Genomic DNA, 19,832 nt, shown 5'->3' on the forward strand with positions numbered 1-19,832 from the left:
TGGATTAAAGATGGCGGATGACAGCTGTGACGTACCATATTTCAAAGGTAAGTAGCTAAAGAGGGCAGCACGGTGCTCTATGGATTAAAGATGGCGGATGACAGCTGTCAGAAAAATAGCACGTGAATTTGTTTCCAAACAAGAGCACGTAGAATTTGCCGCCACTACATAGAGCGCAGCACTGAGGTTTGCGATGCAAGATGGCGGATGACAACTGTCAAGGGTAAGTAGCTAAAGAGGGCAGCACGGTGATTAAAGATAGCGGATGACAGCTGCACGTGGCTTTGTTTCCAAACAAGAGAACGTGGAATTTGCCGTCACCACATAGAGTGCAGCACTGAGGTTTCGGATGCAAGATGGCGGATGACAGCTGTGACGTACCACATTTCAAAGGTAAGTAGCTAAAGAGGGCAGCACGATGCTCAAAGATGGTGGATGACAGCTGCACGTGGATTTGTTTATCTCGCGCTAGTGAGGTTAAGTTGGTAGCACTAAGGTTTAGACCCGTCAAGATGGCGGCACTGCCGATGACAGGTGATGAATTTACATCTACTACGATAAAGAGGGCAGCACGGTGCTCTCTGGATTAAAGATGGCGGATGACAGCTGTCAAAAAGGCACGTGGCTGTCAAAAAACACGTGGCTTTGTTTACCTCATGCTAGTTAGGTTAAGTTGGTATCACTAAGGTTTAGGCCCGTCAAGATGGCAGTACTGAGGTTAGCGATGCGTTGTTGTCTGTCAAAAAGCACGTGGCTTTGTTTACAAATCTGTTGAAAAGCACGTGGCTGTCAAAAAACACGTGGCTTTATTTACCTCGCGCTAGTTAGGTTAAGTTGGCACTACTGAGGTTTAGGCCCGTCAAGATGGCAGTACTGAGGTTAGCTATGCGTTGTTGTCTGTCAAAAAGCACGTGGCTGTCATAAAACACGTGGCTTTGTTTACCTCATGCTAGTTAGGTTAAGTTGGCACTAGTGAGGTTTAGGCCCGTCAAGATGGCAGCAGTGAGGTTAGCGATGCGTTGTTGTCGATGACAGCTGTCAAAAAGCACGTGGCTTTGTTTACAAATTCAAATCTCGCGCCAAAATTCAAATTTCCCGCCAAAATTCAAATTTCCCGCGGGCGGCGGCGGAGGAGGAGGAGGAGGCGCCCGAACTCTCCCATTATACTACTTACGTAAAACTGGAGGCTCCGTGGCTATGATCACGGTATGATCAGTCACGTAAAACTTGAGGCTCCGTGGCTATGATCACGATATGATCAGTCACGTAAAACTTGAGGCTCCGTGGCTATGATCACGATATGATCAGTTACGTAAAACTTGAGGCTCCGTGGCTATGATCACGATATGATCAGTCACGTAAAACTTGAGGCTCCGTGGCTATGATCACGATATGATCAGTCACGTAAAACTTGAGGCTCCGTGGCTATGATCACGATATGATCAGTTACGTAAAACTGGAGGCTCCGTGGCTATACTCACGATATGGTCAGTCACGTTAAACTGGAGGCTCCATGGCTATGATCACGGTATCAGCTGTCACGTAAAAATCGTAGCTGCTTTGGTTTCCCTCTTGCCCCATGGGCTCTTCTCTTAGGCGACCAGTGAGATCCTACCTGAGTCTGTCATTGGTTCATTTAAGTTATTTGTGCCAGACTCTTCACTTTCATCTTTCCTTTCTGACCTCCCTCCGTCGACTTCCCTTTTTTTTTTTTTTTTTTTTTTTTTTTTTTTTCCAATCCTAGGAAGTTCGCCATTTTCATGTCTTCCAAGGTTTTTCTCACTTTTAGCCAAATCTTTCACTCTTTGAAGGGTGGGACCGGGCGAGTTGGCCGTGCGGTTAGGGGCGCGTGGCCGTGAGCTTGCATCCGGGAGATAGTGGGTTCGAATTCCACTGTCGGCAGCCCTGAAGATGGTTTTCCGTGGTTTCCCATTTTCACCCCAGGCAAATGCTGGGGCTGTGCTTTAATTAAGATCACGGTCACTTCCTTCCAACTCCTAGGCCTTTCCTATCCCATCGTCGCCATAAAACCTATCTGTGTCGGTGCGACGTAAAGCTACTAGCATAAAAAGAAGAAGAAGGGTGGGTTATCTTGTTCTTCTGATTAAGTTTAAGAAGAGATAAATGTCTCATTGTTCTTCCCCTTAAAATATCACCTGAAGTACTGTATATAAATGTACTGAACAATGAAATAGCTCGGAAGGTGATCAAATAGACAGCGTAAGGTTTGATGAGGAAAAATAGAGCAACATATAAGAACACTCCGGAAATGAATTTTAAGTTTACAATCGTTACACGAGAGAACTGTATGACTCCTGTGACCGCTGAGTCTATAGGCATTTCTCAAGATTTAATCTATTCAGTAATATAGGTTCTAACGTACAATAGACCTGTCCCTCACAAAGTATTGTATTCCGATCAAAGCAGATGTAATAACACACATATCAATCAATCAATCAATCAATCAATCAATCAATCAATCAATCAATCAATCAATCAATCAATCAATCAATTTGATCTGTATTTAGGGCTGCTAAAATTGCTAAAATTTCCTTAAATTATTTCTAACATTTTGAACATTTATCGAACATTTCCCTCGATAAAGTAATCCAATCTCTAAATCCTATCCTATAACTGAATAATTTCCCAATTTGTCCTTTCGAATACCTCATGTTATGATCTTTCCTACTTTAAACAACTCCAATGAAGCTCATTCGTCTACCAATGCCACTCCAGTCCATCTTTCCACTGACAGCTCGGAATATCCTACTTCTCAAGTCTTTCCAGCCCAAAATCTGCAACATTTTCTTTTGTCGGAAGTCGGAAATCATCCATAACAAATCGTGCTGCTTTCCGTCGGAAGGCCCCAGGGGCTCTCAAGTTGGGAACGTGGGTTGGGGACACCGAGGCACATAGTTGAATCCTGCCATTCCTTCCACTTACATGCGCCAGGCTCCTCACTTTCATCTATCCTATCCGACCACCCTTGGTCAACTTTTGTTCCTTTCCGACTCGGACGGCATTAGAGCAGTCGAGGCATAAGGAGTCTTTGATTTTCACGCCCTTCGTGGCCCTTGTCTTTATTTGGCTGATATCTTCATTTTCGAAGTGTCGGATACCGTCCATTTTTTCTCTCTGATTTGTGTTACATAGAGGATGGATGCCTAGTTGTAGGCTACTTCCTATTAAAACAATAATCACCACCACCTTTCCTTTGGAACTTTTCTAGTTCTCGTATCAAGAAATAGTGGTGAGGGTCTCGTACGTTAGGATCATAATCTACCAGAGACTTGTACGCTCGCTCCTATACATCCATTCTTTCTTTCTTCCTTAATCCGTTTACACTCCAGGGTTGGTTTTCCCCTCGGACTCAGCGGGGGATCCCATCTCTACCGCGTAAAGTGTAGTGTCCTGGAGCGTGAGACTTTGGTTGGGGTGATAAAAATGGGAAGGAGGACCAGTACCTCACCCAGGCGGCCTCACCTGCTATGGTGAACAGGGGTCTTGTGGGGGATGGGAAGATCTGAAGCGATAGACAAGGAAGAAGGAAAGAAGCGGCCGTGGCCTAACTTAGGTACCATCCCGGTATTTGCCTGAAGGAGAAGTGAGAAACCACGGAAAACCACTTTGAGGATGGCTGAGGTGGGAATCGAACCCCCCCAACTCTACTCAGTTGACCTCCCGAGGCTGAGTGGACTCCGTTCCAGACCTCGTACCACTTTTCTAAAGCCAGGAATCGAATCCGGGTCTGTCAGCTAATCACACTAACCACTACACCATAGAGGCGGCTACATCCTTGTCAGAAACCCTGAATATCCTGAAAACCAAATGAAGAGATCTGTAACCTTCATTTAGAAACTCGAATGGAAATATTTCCTTATATTAACGCCTACGTACTTAGAGTGATCCCGATCGACCGACGGGGTGAGGGTTAAATGATGATAGGACATTATGAAGGTGCTTGCTTGTGCGTGTGTGGTGCGCGGATGCGTGTCAGTGAAATATATTGATATTGAGATTGCAGTACACTACAAAAATCTTACATTAAAATACAGAAGAAGAACAATACGATCAAGGTCAACCGTTTTACAGCGAATGGTATATTCAGATTACAACCTAACCCAACTTTCGAGGCTTCTTAGAACAATAAATTCAAGATATCTGTTTGTTTTACAATTATATTTCTATGAATATACCAAAGAGCCAACCCATTGAGTCGGCTTTAACTTGTTTATTCTCAGTTTCTGTTTATTTTATTTTGTAAAAATTCCAGGGGAGGGTTTCTAACCCCCCAGTAACACCCCCTTGGCTACGCTCCTGCTGTGAGGTACTTTCACCCAATTAACATTGTAATTACAACTGAGTTGATTTTTCCTTTTGGTGAAAGATTCATTGTTCATGCCGTTTACCATCATGCAATTGCCTGCTGTCCCTCGAGCAACGTTGTCGAGGTCTCTTTGCAGCCGCTCGCAATCTTGTAACTTATTTACTACGTACTCTATCAGCGTCGTCAACCGTACGATCTGGATCGTACATGTACGATAATCTGATGTTGTGTACTACCGTATGATCCAACAGTGGCGGTGGGCTCTCAGGAGCACATGAGCCCGCGATCACCCAGTTCAAATGCATATTCACTCATTTAGGGATAATTCAAAATTGTTCCTTTTGTTTCTACCTAATTTCGTCAATCGATCGAAAGTATACGGTTTATATCGAAGCTCCGTTACACTGACAGCTGTTCGTTTCGACTGACAATGCAGGGAGCACACTGGAGATTTTGCTACGAGCCTGAAGACTATACGCATGCGCATTGAGATGACGTGATGGTTTATCCACAGATATCTCCATAAGCGAGGAGCACGGTAAGATACGTGCCTTTCATACTACAACTACCCTAAAACAAGTGATAATATTACAGTTGGCCACAAGGGTCCGCCACCTCACCTGTTACTGTTGGCCACAGCTCCCAGAAGTTGCTGTTGCATTATATCGCCGGAAGATTTCGCTAGTAGGTAATTCTGAACAGGGTTCGAAATAACGGGAAAATATTTGCTTTACATTGTGGGTGGAGAATCGTTTCAATTTCAATTAATTTGAGTACTGGCAAATGTGGTAATTGCACGCACTGAAATGAAAAATAAAATGGCGTTTGGCTTTTAGTGCTTGGAGTGTCCGAAGACATGTTCGGCTCGCCAAGTGCAGGTTTTTCGATTTGACTCCCTAGGCGACCTGCGCGTCATGATGAGGATGAAATGATGATGAATACGACACATACACCCCGTCCCCGTGCCAGAGAAATTAACCAATGATGGTTAAAATTCCCGACCCTGCCGGGAATCGAACCCGGGACCCCTGTGAGGCCAGCACGCTAACCATTTGCCATGGAGCCGGAGGTGGTGTTAGAATTGCACGCACGATGTTTATGCTTGTTGTCATACTTAGGTGGACTTCGTGCTATGTAAATCCAAGAATATTGTTCGCATCTGTTAATATTTGCTACAATACAGCATTGTAGCAAAGTTGCTGTGAATTTTACTTTTACCGAGCTATGTATTGAACCTGCCAACTTGGAGTCAGAAATCCGTCGGAGCCACTCAGCCCGGCAGTCGTAATTTATTTTTGTTGTACTCTCACTGATTAGTCTCGGAAAAATGCATTCTCGGTTTTAGGGTTATACCAGATTATGAGTGGAGAAGCAACCATGCAAGGAACTTTTACTGAAATGATTTAAGTAAGTTATTTTGTACTGATTTGCATTCTACCCTGGTATATTTGAAGACACTTTTTGTTTGAACCCCATAAAAATGTTGTCACGAGCCGCCACTGTGATCCAACCCGCGGATCGCACACATATTGTACGATCCTATGACGTATCGTAAATTTTGACTGCGTTCCTCTTTAAATGCGTAGATTTTTGTTCCTTCTTTTATTCATGCTAGTTATATTCTATCAGATGACAAGTTGGAAAGATAGAGAGGGGCTTTTCGAATAATGGGATTCCCAACGGGAATTTACCAAGAGCGGGTTCTTTCCTTTCTGGGTTACTTGACGGTCTCGCGCCTGTGCCGTAATCAGTAGATCATAGCATTCGCCTTCAGCAGATTGACGATGACTGGAGGAAATTACCCTTTGTCAACATCAATGATGATATTAAAGCCTGCTCTGAAGTAAATGAAGTTTGGGCTAAGTTTCAGAAGGTGAAAAACACGTTTGGTGAATGTGACTTTCCCCGCACTTCCTGAATTTGCGCTCTGTTTTGTCATACACTCGCTGAATGCCGATTTTGAAAGAATATTCAACACAATTAATCTCATTAAAGTCAAAAACAGGAATAACCTAATGGATGCTTGCTGGCCAGTCAATGTGTTCAAGTCAGTGGTCCGTGGAAAGCAGCCCTGTCCAACGCGGTGCCCGACGTGCCCTTTTATGGCGCCCTTCGCAATTAATTTCCAAATTAAATTTTTCTTAATATTTAAAAACAATACTTTTGCCTAACTGACTCGTGTCCGCAATTAGTGAAGAGATAGAAGGAAGGTTCAGAAAGAGAGCTATTCGACATGTAAGTAGTTGCGACAAAGGGAAATCCTCTACAAACCTCTCACTGTGGAGGGGAGGGGGGCTAGCGCCAGGTATAAGGCCCTCTCTACTCACGGAGCCAAATATAGCCGCATATTTATTCTGTCAAACAGAACCGCTTCCTTATGATTCACTTGATTGCAATGCCATAAACTACCTACCATGACAGAGTTTCACCAGGACGACAATGGGACACCCAATTTGCCCACAAAGTAACTTTAATCCCAACAAAGCTGTGCCGTAAACAATGAACACACGATTTATGACAGTTTTGCAATTGGAATGTTCCCAGTTCCTAGCTTTCAGGCGAACATTCAGTATTACTTGTGAGCTTATGCGCAGGGGTTATGGAATACGTTTTGAGTGCCTTGTGTTGTGATAAATTGTACATTCAACATGTTTCGTGTGCTTTTTTTCATTACTATTTAAACTTAAAATTATTCAGTTTATAATCAGTTATATTCCATTAAACATAACTCTTCTTAACATGGCTAAAAGGCAAATAAACTATAACTTTAACAGTGAATGGGAGGAGCAGCATTGCTTTATTGAAAACAAAGGAAAGTCTGTGTGTTTATTCTGTAATGCTAGCGTGTATGTGCCTAAAAGAAGTAATGTACCGCGACATTTTTTACTGAAAATGAAAAATTTGACAGTGAATTTCCTGTTAATTCTGAACTAAGAAAACACAAAGTGCAAGACCTAAAATCTAAATTAGCATTGCAACAATGTGCGTTTAAGAAGCCAGTTCAGCAAACGCGTAACGTGACAATAGCTTCTTACAAAGTTTGTTACGTCCTAGCTAAAAGGAAAAAAAGCTTTCAGTGATGGGGAAGGAGTGAAAGAAGCTATGCTAAATGCCGCTGAATCTCTGTTCGAATCTCACAAAGATAAATCTGAATTGATATCTTCAATCAAAGGACTTCAGTTGTCTCACCAAACTGTTGATAGGCGGGTTGGACAGATTTCTAATAATATGGAATCTCAATTACATCAGGATTTGAAATCGTGTGAACATTTTTCACTCCAGTTTGATGAAAGTGCTGATATGTCTGACACTGCTGAGTTGTGTGTATTTGCTAGAATGGTTTTTAATGGTGTTACAGTAAAGGAAGAATTTTTCAAGCTATTGCCACTTCATGGACGTACTAGGGGATAAGACATATTTAATGCTTTCGTTAAATTCACCAAAGAGAGTAACTAACCACTGTCAAAGCTTGTCGCTATAACAACAGATGGGGCACCGTCTATGACTGGTAGAAATAATGGATTTCTTTCTCTTTGCGCTAAGGATGAATCATTTCCAAAATTTCTTTCTTATCATTGTATTATTCACCAAGAAGCTTTATGCGCAAAGGTTTTAAAGTTCGATCATATCATGAATATTGTAACTCATGTCGTGAATTACATAAGATCGTCATCTACTCGTCATCGATTGTTCAGAAATATTTTAAGTGTGTCAGATTCGGAGCATGGTGACGTCATCCTTCATTCAGACGTAAGGTGGCTTAGTAGGGGAAAAACACACGAACGGTTTTGCTGCCTGTTGGATGAGATACGAGACTTTATGGAATCATCTCCTGGGAAATATTATCACGAACTTGATGACATATCTTGGCTAATCGAATTAGCATTCTTGGCAGACATCACCTCAAAATTAAATGAGTTAAATCTCGAATTGAAAGGAAAAGATCATAATATTTCAGGTATGATAAGTATTGTCAATTCATTTGAAAAGAAACTTAAGGTATGGATTGTCCATTTAAATAGAAATTCCCTTTCACATTATACAAATTTGAAATCTATGGCAGATACAGTAAATGGCGGCAAGCGTAATTTTTCATCTCTTGCTAAACATCTTGAAACTCTTGGGTCCGAATTTGGTAGCAGATTTTGCCAGTTTTCAATGCTTGAACCAGTGATCATGTTTGTCAATAATCCCTTCGCTTCTGTTGACGTTTGTGAGCTTGGAGGGAGGGTGTGTGAAATATTCGAAAATTATAATTCTGAAGAATTAGAAATGGAAATTTTAAGCCTTCAGTCAGACCTTTCTTTGAAATCCTCCTACGCAACATGTGGCAATTTCTGGACTCTGATGGACGGTAAAAAATATCCCATTACCCGTAGTGTTGCTCTGAAGATGCAATCTTGTTTTGGTTCAACCTGTCTTTGTGAAGTCGCGTTTTCGACTATGAACATATTAAAAAACAAATATCGATCCTGCCTGACAGACTCACACCTGGATGACGCGTTAAGAGCAGCCTGTTCCAGTTACACACCAAACTTTCCTCAACTTGCAGCGAGCATGCAGTGCCAGATTTCACATTAATTATGTGAGTAAATATATTTTCATATAAATTTTAATTCTAGATTTATTATTATTATTATTATTATTATTATTATTATTATTATTATTATTATTATTATTTAGTCGTAGTACCGATAACAGTAGTCGAATTAGTGGAATCGTACCTGGCGCCCGCATGCCCTTAGTTATCATGTGAATATGCTCGCGTAGAAACGAACGTTGGACAGCCCTGGTGTAAAGATTTCAAACTGTCAGAGAACATTTTCAGAAAGATAACTAAACCACAGTTGCATAATCAATCAATCAATCAATCAATCAATCAATCAATCAATCAATCAATCAATCAATCAATCAATCAATCACTACTGATCTGCATTTAGGGCAGTCGCCCAGGTGGCAGATTCCCTATCTGTTGTTTTCCTAGCCTTTTCTGAAATTATTTCAATGACATTGGAACTTTATTTATTGAACATCTCCCTTGGCAAGATATTCCAATCCCTAACTCCCCTTCCTATCGTAGCCTATAAATGAATATTTGCCCCAATTTGTTCTCCTGTATTCCAACTTTATCTTCATATTGTGATCTTTCCTACTTTTAAAGACGCCACTCAAACTTGTTCGTCTACTAACGTCTTTCCGCGCCATTTCTCCGCTGACAGCTCGCAACATACCACTCAGTCGAGCAGCTCGTCTCCTTTCTCCCAGTTCTTCCCAGCCCAAACTTTGCAACATTTTTGTAACGTTACTCTTTTGTCGAAAATCACCCAGAACAAATCAAGCTGCTTATTTTTTCCAGTTCTTGAATCAAGTAATCCCATACTTGAGGGTCCCATACACTTGAACCATACTCCAGTTGGGATCTTACCAGAGTCTTATATGCCCCCTTCTTTACATCCTTACTACAACCCCTAAATAACCTCATAACCATCTGCAGAGATCTGTACCCTTTATCAACAGTCATACTTATGTGATCACCCCAATGAAGATCTTTCCTTATATTAACACTTACGTACTTACAATGATCCCCAAAAGGAACTTTCACCCCATCAATGCAGTAATTAAAACTGAGAGAACTTTTCCTATTTGTGAAACTCACAACCTGACTTTTAACCCCGTTTATCATCATACCATTGCCTACTATCCATCTCACAACATTATAGAGGTCATTTTGAAGTTGCTCACAATCTTGTAACTTATTTATTACTCTGCACAGAATAATATCATCTGCAAAAGGCGTTGTCTCTGATTCCGCTTCTTTACACATATCATTGATATATATAAGAAAACATAAAGGTCCAATAATACTGCCTTGAGGAATTCCCCTCTTAATTATTACAGGGTCAGATAAAGCTTCGCCTACTCTAATTCTCTGAGTTCTATTTTCTAGAAATATAGCCACCCATTCAGTCACTCTTTTTTCTAGTCCAATAGCACTAATTTTTGCCAGCAGTCTCCCATGAAATGAAATGAAATGTCGTATGGCTTTTAGTGTCGGGATATCCCAGGACGGGCTCGGCTCGCCAGGTGCAGGTCTTTCTATTTGACACCCGTAGGCGACCTACGCGTCGTGATGAGGATGAAATGATGATGAAGACAATACAAACACCCAGCCCCCGTGCCATTGGAATTAACCAATTAAGGTTAAAATCCCCGACCCGGCCGGGAATCGAACCCGGGACCCTCTGAACAGAAGGCCAGTACGCTGACCGTTCAGCCAACGAGTCGGACGTCTCCCATGATCTACCCTATCAAATGCCTTAGATAGGTCAATCGCAATGCAGTCCATTTGACCTCCTGAATCCAGGATATCTCTTGATGATGATGCGTGGTGTTTTAAGGGGCCTAACATCGAAGGTCATCGGCCCATCCAGGATATCAACCAGCAAGCTCAGTTACCGGTACTTCAGAAACTTCTGCTATGAATATGAGTAGAGGTTCCATAGAAAATGATCATGACGACGATTTCCAGCTATGAGGTTAGGCATTTTAATGATTTTATATCTCATGTTGACTACTTCTTTACAAATTACCCAATTCTTGAGTAATCTAAATGAAAATATTTTCGTATCCTTGATACTGTATCTTACATATTAGCACAATGACTTAAATTTGTTTTTCTGTCCTAACCTGTTTAAAAGTGGAGTTGCGGCAGTGGTATTCTGCGCAACGTGCAGTTTTACGTTCGGCACGAACCAGTGGTACTCGACTTTTCGGATATCTCATATTAATAACCAAGAATCGAGCCAGTCAGCTTCCTGAAAAGCAAGCTGCTGCGTACCTGAGCTGTAAAGAGATGTATAGCGAATATGTTAATGGTTATTTTACAGTAAGTTGTACGACCTTCTCTTGAAAAATACGATGTTTTGGGGGTTATTGTACTATTCCGAACATCTCAGAGGTTGGTAACTCTGCTCTATACAGTATAACATCTTCTGCAATAGGCCTTATCTGTGATTTCAGTTCTTTACTAATATCATTTTAAGAAAACATAAATATCGAATATCACTGCCTTGCGGGTACCCCCCCCCCCCCCTAATCGCTACAGGACCAGATAACGCTTCTCCTAATCTAATTCTCTGAGATCCATTTTCTAGAAATTTAGCCATAGCCACCCATTCAAATACTCTTTTGTCTAGTCCAATAGCCCTTATTTTCGTACCGAGCGAGTTGGGCGCGTGGTTAGCGTCCCGTAGCTGTGAGCCTGTATTTCGGAGATAGTGGGTTCGAATTCTACCATCGACAGCCCTGCAGATGGTTTCCCGCGGTTGCCCATTTTCATTCTAGGCAAATCGTGGTGCTGTACCTTAATTAACACCGCGGCCTCTACCTTCACAATCCTACAGCTCATTCCACGTTAAGAAAAGAGTATTGCTCTTATGGACCTACAAGGAGTGAACACACCCCCTCTGAGGCACCCATAATTACTTGTGATTAAGGGATATTGTACTGTACTTTGTAATGTGTTATGAAAGATAGATAAAAAGGATGAGGCATTTTTGCCCGCGAGGTATTAAAATAACGACATAAAATTTTATTTTTCATAAAAACATTTGTAGGGAGGAAGCACAATGACAGGAACAACCATCGCTTCGTTGCCTTCCTTTATTTTCCTTCTTCTGTGTTGCTCTGGTACAAGCCTCGTGTAGTCCCTCACTCTGTGAACCGCCGACAGCTCACTTCTGTGGTGAAGTCATCTACAGTATTTATTTGTTGAGTGTGTGTTTTTAGGCTTTAAATCAGTGCGTAATTATCTTGTGTGAATGAGAGTCATGCGATAAGCCTACGCGTGTGATTTCTTTTTTTAACATTAATGTTGTGATTTTTGTAGTCATCTACAGTATTTATTTGTTGCGTCAGTTTTCTAGCTTGTATTGCCTGGAAAAATTTATTAAATACAACTGAATGCATCCTTCACCTCTCTCGAGCCCATAAAAATTATTTGTCTATTTTCTCCCCCCTATTTGCCTTACACTTCAATGCTGAAGTTTATTTTTTATGTGCCGTAGTTTACACCTGATTCCGTACAAACCAAAAATAGCCCATGTATACTCCCCCCGCCCCCTTTAGTTCACAAAATGAATTTGTAGCTTAGTTTCTTCCGCCTTTTGACTTCAACTTTAATAATGAATTTCACAAATTTGTGCGCTACCGTTTTCCCGTGATGGTCAATCAATCATTCACTACTGATCTGCATTTAGGGCAGTCGCCCAGGTGGCAAATTCCCTATCTGTTGCTTTCCTAGCCTTTTCCTAAATTATTTCAAAGAAATTGAAAATTTATTAAACATCTCCTTTGGTAAGTTATTCCAATCCCTAATTCCCCTTCCTATAAATATTTGCCCCAATTTCAATCAATCAAATTTGTGCTCTTGAATTCCAGCTTTATCTTCATATTGTGATCTTTCTTACTTTTAAAGACACCATCCAAACTTATTCGTCTACTGATGTCATTCGACGCCATCTCTCCACTGACAGCTCGGAACATACCACTTAGTCGAGCAGCTCTTCTCCTTTCTCCCAAGTCTTCCCAGCCCAAACTTTGCAACATTTTTGTAAGCTACTCTTTTGTCGGAAATCACCCAGAACAAATCGAGCTGCTTTTCTTTTAATTTTTTCCAGTTCTTGAATCAGGTAATCCTGGTGAGGGTCCCATACACTGGAACCATACTCTACTTGGGGTCTTACCAGAGACTTATATGCCCTCTCCTTTACATCCTTACTAAAAACCCTAAATACCCTCATAACCACGTGCAGAGATCTGTACCTTTTTATTTACAATCGTATTTATGTGACTACCCCAATGAAGATATTACCTTATTTAACACCTAGGTACTTACAACGATCTCCTACCGAGCTCAATAGCAGTCGCTTAAGTGCGGCCAGTATCCAGTATTCGGGAGATAGTGGGTTCGAACCCCACTGTCAGCAGCCCTGAAGATGGTTTTCAGTGGTTTCCCATTTTCACTCCAGGCAAATGCTGGGTCTGTGCCTTAAGGTGCCGGCCGCTTCCTTCCCACTCCTAGCCCTTTCCTGTCCCATCGTCGCCATATGAACTATCTGTGTCGGTGCGACGTAAAGCAAGTTGTAAAAAACAATGATCCCCAAAAAGAACTTTCGCCCCATCACACAACCTGACTTTTAACCCCGTTTATCATCATACCATTGTCGACTGTCCATCTCACAACATTATCGAGGTCATTTTGCAGTTGCTCACAATCTTGTAACTTATTTATTACTCTGTAGAGAACAACATCATCTGCAAAAAGCCTTATCTCTGATGCCACTTGTTTACACATGTCATTGATATATATATATATAAGAAAACATAAAGGTCTCATAATACTGCCTTGAGGAATTCCCCTCTTATTACAGGGGCAGATAAAGCTTCGCCTACTCTAATTCTCTGAGTTCTGTTATCTAGAAATATAGCCACCCATTCAGTCACTCCTTTTTCTAGTCCAATAGCACTCATTTTTGCCAGTAGTCTTCCATGATCTACCCTAACAAATGCCTTAGATAAGTCAATCGCGGTACAGTCCATTTGACCTCCTGAATCCAGGATATCTTGCTGGAATCCTGAAAGTGTCATTCTTCACAATGAGGGACTTCATAAACACCATTAGGATTTTCTGCACACCTGTAGCGAGAGTTCACACGACCATCCTCATCCGAAAAGAACACAAGCTGTGGGTCGAATAAACGATCATTCAATGATGCAAGATACCACTCACAGTATCTCACTCTTGTGGCTCGATCAGTAGGTTTTAAACAATGGGCTCGTGTAAACCTGTACTGTTTGATGTGTAGGCGCTTTGTAGCTCTGTGTGCAGAAGAAACCGAAACCCCTACTTGTGCTAATTTTGTGAGTGATTTATCCGGTGAAAATGAAATGTCGCAAGGCTTTTAGTGCCGGGATATCCCAGGACGGGTTCGGCTCGCCAGGTGCAGGTCTTTCTATTTGACACCCGTAGGTGACCTGCGCGTCGTGATGATGATGATGATGATGAAGACAACACATACACCCAGCCCCCGTGCCATTGGAATTAACCAATTAAGGTTAAAATCCCCGACCCGGCCGGGAATCGAACCCAGGACCCTCTGAACCGAAGGCCAGAACGCTGACCGTTCAGTCAACGAGTCGGACGATTTATCCGGTGACGACTTAAGATTCGCACCAATGTCATCTAGTTTTCCCTCAGTTAAAATTGTTTATGAGCGCGCATGTTTTTGTATTGAGCACTGAACCAGTAGTTTTAAATATATTTACAATTACGTGAATCTGTGCTCATGAGGGTTACACTTCACCAGGAAATTGCTGAACAAGCGCATCGCGTCCCCGTCCAGCCGACTCGTACTTAAAATAACTTTTACATACGGAAATACGGTGTTGCAATTATAACTGTCTCCAGTAGCAGCGATTATGGGGGGAGGGGGCGACGGGGGGCACTTGGTGGAGAACACATGCTTCTTATTCAATTTTAGCCGGATGAAACTGGGCATTATAGGAATTTAAAAAAATCAAGTTGTACAAGTCCTGTTTTTTATCAGCTAATTCTTTCCTTTATTTTCTTTAATTATTAACAAAATTATTAGCGGAAATACACACAAAGTGTCGTTCGTTGCGGCTAACCGATTTGTATAGCGCCACAGCAAGTGGTGGACACTTTGCATGTGCTGTATGAAAGGGTAGCAGGGGTGTATATATATTGCCATTTTTTTGCCGCGCGCATTGGTCAGTTTGGCAGTCTCTTTAGCGTGTGTTAGTTTAATAGAGTGTAGTCAAACACTACATTTCTTTTAATTATATAATCACGCCGTACTTCTATTTACTTGTAGTGCATGTGTAATATTGTTCCATTGTATGGTATTGCATCAAAATCTCAAACAACTATTACCACCGCACTTGCGCTGATAAACTGTCAACCTATACCTCTCTGTCGAAATTCGCTCAGAAAGCATTAAAAAAATTACCATATTGTAGCTCCATACCCCCCTTCCCAGTTTTTATGTATATATCCCCTCCAACCCACTACATCCCTCAAACCCGGGTACTTTTTGTTTCCTGTAGATTTTTTGGCTCCCCTGCTGATTGACGCACCATGTTAACAGCTGAGATTCAGACTGGCTACTGATGCTAGATCGAATACGTGCACGCTCCTTGCAAGGTCAAGAACTATGCGCTCACCTCCCATACAGCTGCTTACGCTCTTCCAAACTCGGAAACCGATCTATGCCACTCTTTACTACGGCTAGGGAACACTCCAGTCTCCAATTCGTACCCTAGCCGCGACAACAAAACATAATCAGGCCAAGACACCAAACTGGAAGTCGGCCTCCCTCCAACATGCCCAACTGCATAATTCCCGGCGTAGATCGCTCCTTCACCGACGCTACCCTATTCGGGTACCTCAAAAACAAAGGAGTACCAGTATTAAACCTAAGCCGAATACTGGTGGATTTTGTACCCACCGACCGAGTCCTGATCCAACTTGCCACAGAAGAAGCTGTCCAAAATGCCATAAGATGGGGCATCTACATAAATGGAAGACCGCACTACGCAGAACCATGCCCAGCCTACATGGAAAATGACTTCGCACCGAACCCGGGAGCCCAGCCACCCCAACAAATCCAATCTCCATCACCACGGCCACCACCTCCATACACCCCTCCACGTCATCCGTTGACCTATCCGCACACCACTACAACTACCACTATCACCACCACCATTGCTACCTCTCCCCTCCACCCCACTACTCCCATAACTTCCACAGTGATGACACACTCCTCACCCATAATGATGTCCCCTCAACCCACCAAGCAGCCTGCTCCAGTAAACCTACAGCCCGAAGAAGAAGACGCCACCAGCGTCACCATGGAAACTAGAAGAGAAACACCACCACCAGCTCCCGAGTCCAACGAAGCAACTCCGCCGACACCACCACCAGCGTCTCAGCCCATCGCCAGTTGCGTTATTAGAGGAATCAATCCAGCCATCCCCCAGGAAATCATCACACAGGAACTTCAGCGATCGGGACTCAATCTGAAGAAAGCAGCCAGGATCCACAACACGGCCGGGCCCACCTACATGGTGCGGCTCCTTCTCCATCAACCCGAAGATGCACAAAGACTAATACAGCAAGGGATCCAGCTCTTTGGAAAACAACATCGGGTGGAACCCTCTCGCTCTAACCCTCAACCACCCACCCGCCCTAACACCAACCCACCCCGGAACCAACCCCGCCTCCCCCACCATCGTAGCCCACCTACTAACGCTAACCTCCTCGTCCTACTACTCACTTCCCTCGTCAACATCACCTCCTTCTACCAACAAACGATCCACCTTCTCCTAACCAACAACACCACTCTTAATTAAAATCTGTGTAACTTGTAAACTTGCAAATCTGTACTGTAATCATCCAAAATATGTAAACCATTGTAACTAATGTAATAAGAACCAATAAAAAGCAGGAGAGCAGATGCTGCACACTTAGCCAAGAGGCCAAACCCCCACATCACTAAATTAAAAAGCCCCCCCCCTCTCTCATCTAACCTATCAAATCCCCAACCCCGCTGAATCTCCTGGCCAGAGAGAAGGCGTTACCTTCTAGGTGGCCCGCCCCTCCCCTTCGGGGAGGGGAATGAAAACATCCCCCTTGGTCGGAGAGTAGAAACCCCGCTGGACGGTCTGGATTTATAAGAAAGACCCTGTCGTCTGACAAAAGGGGAGACATCAGCTCTTTGCTGCAAACGTCACAGAATATAATTTCACCATCCGTTGTGAAATGAGGAAACTCATATAACCGTTGTCTATTTAAAGACGACTTTCGGCGTAATGCGTACACTGAACAAATTCACTCACTGAGATGTTCTCACAGAATGAAACGAGGAGTTTTGTTCCCAATAGGTGAATGGACACTGCCACCTCTTGACGCACAGACTACGGACATGTTTACTGCGGGAGATTCTTCATGACTTATGGGAGTGTGGTTTACAGCTTCCCGCTTCTTGTTTGAAAAGTATTTCAAGAATATACTGTTCAAGATACTTGAAACGAGGCGGAAAATATTTTACCTCCTCAGAATAAATTAAAAGAATTGTTCATCGATTTAGGAATTATAGAAATATAGGCAAATATAGGTACTAACATCAGTTTAGCAGTTTTTAGACACTATAGGACCAACGTTTTTAACCGTATAAATACATGGAACGTGTAAGTACAACTTCATTTTAAGTTATCTCTTCAGGAACAAAATAGGTTTTTGCCTAAGCTCAGAGGTCTAGTCATTAGTAGCTATATTTACAAATATTCGGTTACTTACGCTTGAGCAGCTGCAAGGAGGTGTACTGCTGTGAACGGTAGTACGCAACATTGTCGAGAGTTATGTGCGCCATTCCTAGAACTTTTCCAATCCTCTGAAAATATTAGTCCTCTCACCAATTTCTTCAGATCACATTCTTCACCATTCTTTCCGAATTTCCCAAAATAGCAAATCAATGGGTGATTCCACAAGAGTATAGCGGATGCTGTGTTTTACAGTCCAGTAGACTGAAGTTCAGCAATGATAACTATGACCGCAAGTTTCTTCCAGGTATTCACAGTGTTTCATTATTTACATTAAAAGCAATGAATGCTGTAGGAGCGTCCAGTTACTAGATTTACTTTGAGTTTTTAAATTTAACACCACACTGACATTTTTCGGAGTGTCACACTGAACTCCACAAAGTAGCTTGTTACACGGTAACGAATAACACAACATATTTCAACGGCTCGCTTTAGTTATCTAGTGGTAGAATTAACATTACCGAAATAATCATCAGTCAATCACTTTTACGTCAGGTTAAGACAGATTTCCTTCGTTACTGACAGTTCAAAATCCCACTCGCCTGCTCTGTTATCAAAGTCGACTTTGGCTCGGCACACATAACTCGTGGGGTTTTGTTATTGAGTTGACACTTGCTGATGGTGCTGTGATAACTCGAGCCACTGAGACTGCTTATTGAGAAGATAACACATTCACTTTGAACGGGCCACTGAAGACGGGCGCCATAGTAACATTCAGATAAGGACATTCAGCAGCATGTTTTCAACTTCAAAATCGGGGGGAGATTATAAGCTTATCTTACTGCATATTGTGTGTAACTACTGCATGTAACACAGAGAAAACAAGCCGGCGTACTCTGTTGTTAGCAACAGTACATCCACGTGTGTGTCATTACTCATTATCATTAGTATTCCTCTCCTAAGAGTGATTAGCATTTCAATACCCCCTTAACGCAACTTATTCCTCACGACAGTCGAATTGAGGTACCGTGAACACCGAGCTCGATAGCTGCAGTCGCTTAAGTGTGGAAGTGTGGCTAGTGTCCATTAATCGGGAGAGTGGGTTCGAACCTCCACTGTCGGCAGTTCTGAAGATAGTTTTCCGTGGTTTCCCATTTTCACTCCACCGGGCGAGTTGGCCGTGCGGTTAGGGGCCCGCAGCTCTGAACTTGCATCCGGGATATAGTGGGTTCGAACCCCACTGTCGGCAGCCCTGAAGATTGTTTTCCGCAGTTACCCATTTTCACAGCAGTTAAATGCTGGGGCTGTACATCAACCGCTTCCTTCCTGCTCCTTGGCCTTCCCTATCCTATCGTCGCCATAAGACCTCCTTCAAATACCTCCGGACTGAGCCAGGATCGAACCTGCCACGTTCGAGTCAGAAGGCCAGCGCCTCAACCGCCTGAGCCACTCTGTCCGGCGGGTTCAATCTCACTTACTACAGTATATTACCATCCTAGGAGAACACGCATCCTAAATACTTGAAATTATCTACCTGTTCCAGCTTTGTATCACCAATCTGACATTCAATTCTGTTGAATTTCTTACCTACTGACACCAATTTAGTCTTCGGAAGGCCAATTTTCATACCATACTCATTGCACCTATTTTCAAGTTCCAAGATATTAGACTGCAGGCTTTCGGCACAATTTGCCAATAAGACCAAGTCGTCAGCATAGGTCAGAATGCTTACCACATTTCCACCTAACTGAATCCCTCCCTGCCACTTTATACCTCTCGGCATATGATCCATACAAACTACGAACAGCAAAGGTGAAAGATTACAGCCTTGTCTAACCCACGCAAGTACCCTGAACCAAGAACTCATTCTACCATCAATTCTCACTGCAGCCCAATTGTCAACATTCCGTAGTTTCCCATTTGCGTTTGATTGATTTTAATAATCTACCCTTGATCCCATAGTCCACCAGTATGGTGAACATCTTTTCCCTCGATACTCTGTCATATGCTTTATCTACGAAATATAAACACAACTGTCTATTCCTCTTGTAGCATTTTTCAATTACCTAGCGCATACTGAAAATCTAATCCTGATAGACCCACTGTGGTCTGAATCCACACTGGTTTTCATCCAACTTCCTCTCAACCACTGATCGCACCGTCC

General features: G+C 42.6%; 1 protein-coding gene across 2 annotated transcripts in view; it reads right to left on the reverse strand.

The window, feature by feature from the left end:
• The window catches only part of LOC136877117 (uncharacterized), a 120,730-nt gene extending 102,374 nt beyond the window's left edge, over positions 1-18,356 (reverse strand). For both annotated transcript variants that reach the window (XR_010860715.2, XM_067150934.2), the window contains exon 1: positions 17,706-18,356. Coding sequence is in view for 1 of the 2 variants with exons in the window: in XM_067150934.2 (XP_067007035.2) it covers positions 17,706-17,778 (73 nt within the window). In the remaining variant the exon portion in view is untranslated. The remainder of the gene's footprint in view (positions 1-17,705) is intronic.
• Positions 18,357-19,832: the final 1,476 nt, after the last annotated feature.

The sequence above is a fragment of the Anabrus simplex genome, chromosome 7 (assembly GCF_040414725.1).
Source record: "Anabrus simplex isolate iqAnaSimp1 chromosome 7, ASM4041472v1, whole genome shotgun sequence".
NCBI lineage: Eukaryota > Metazoa > Arthropoda > Insecta > Orthoptera > Tettigoniidae > Anabrus > Anabrus simplex.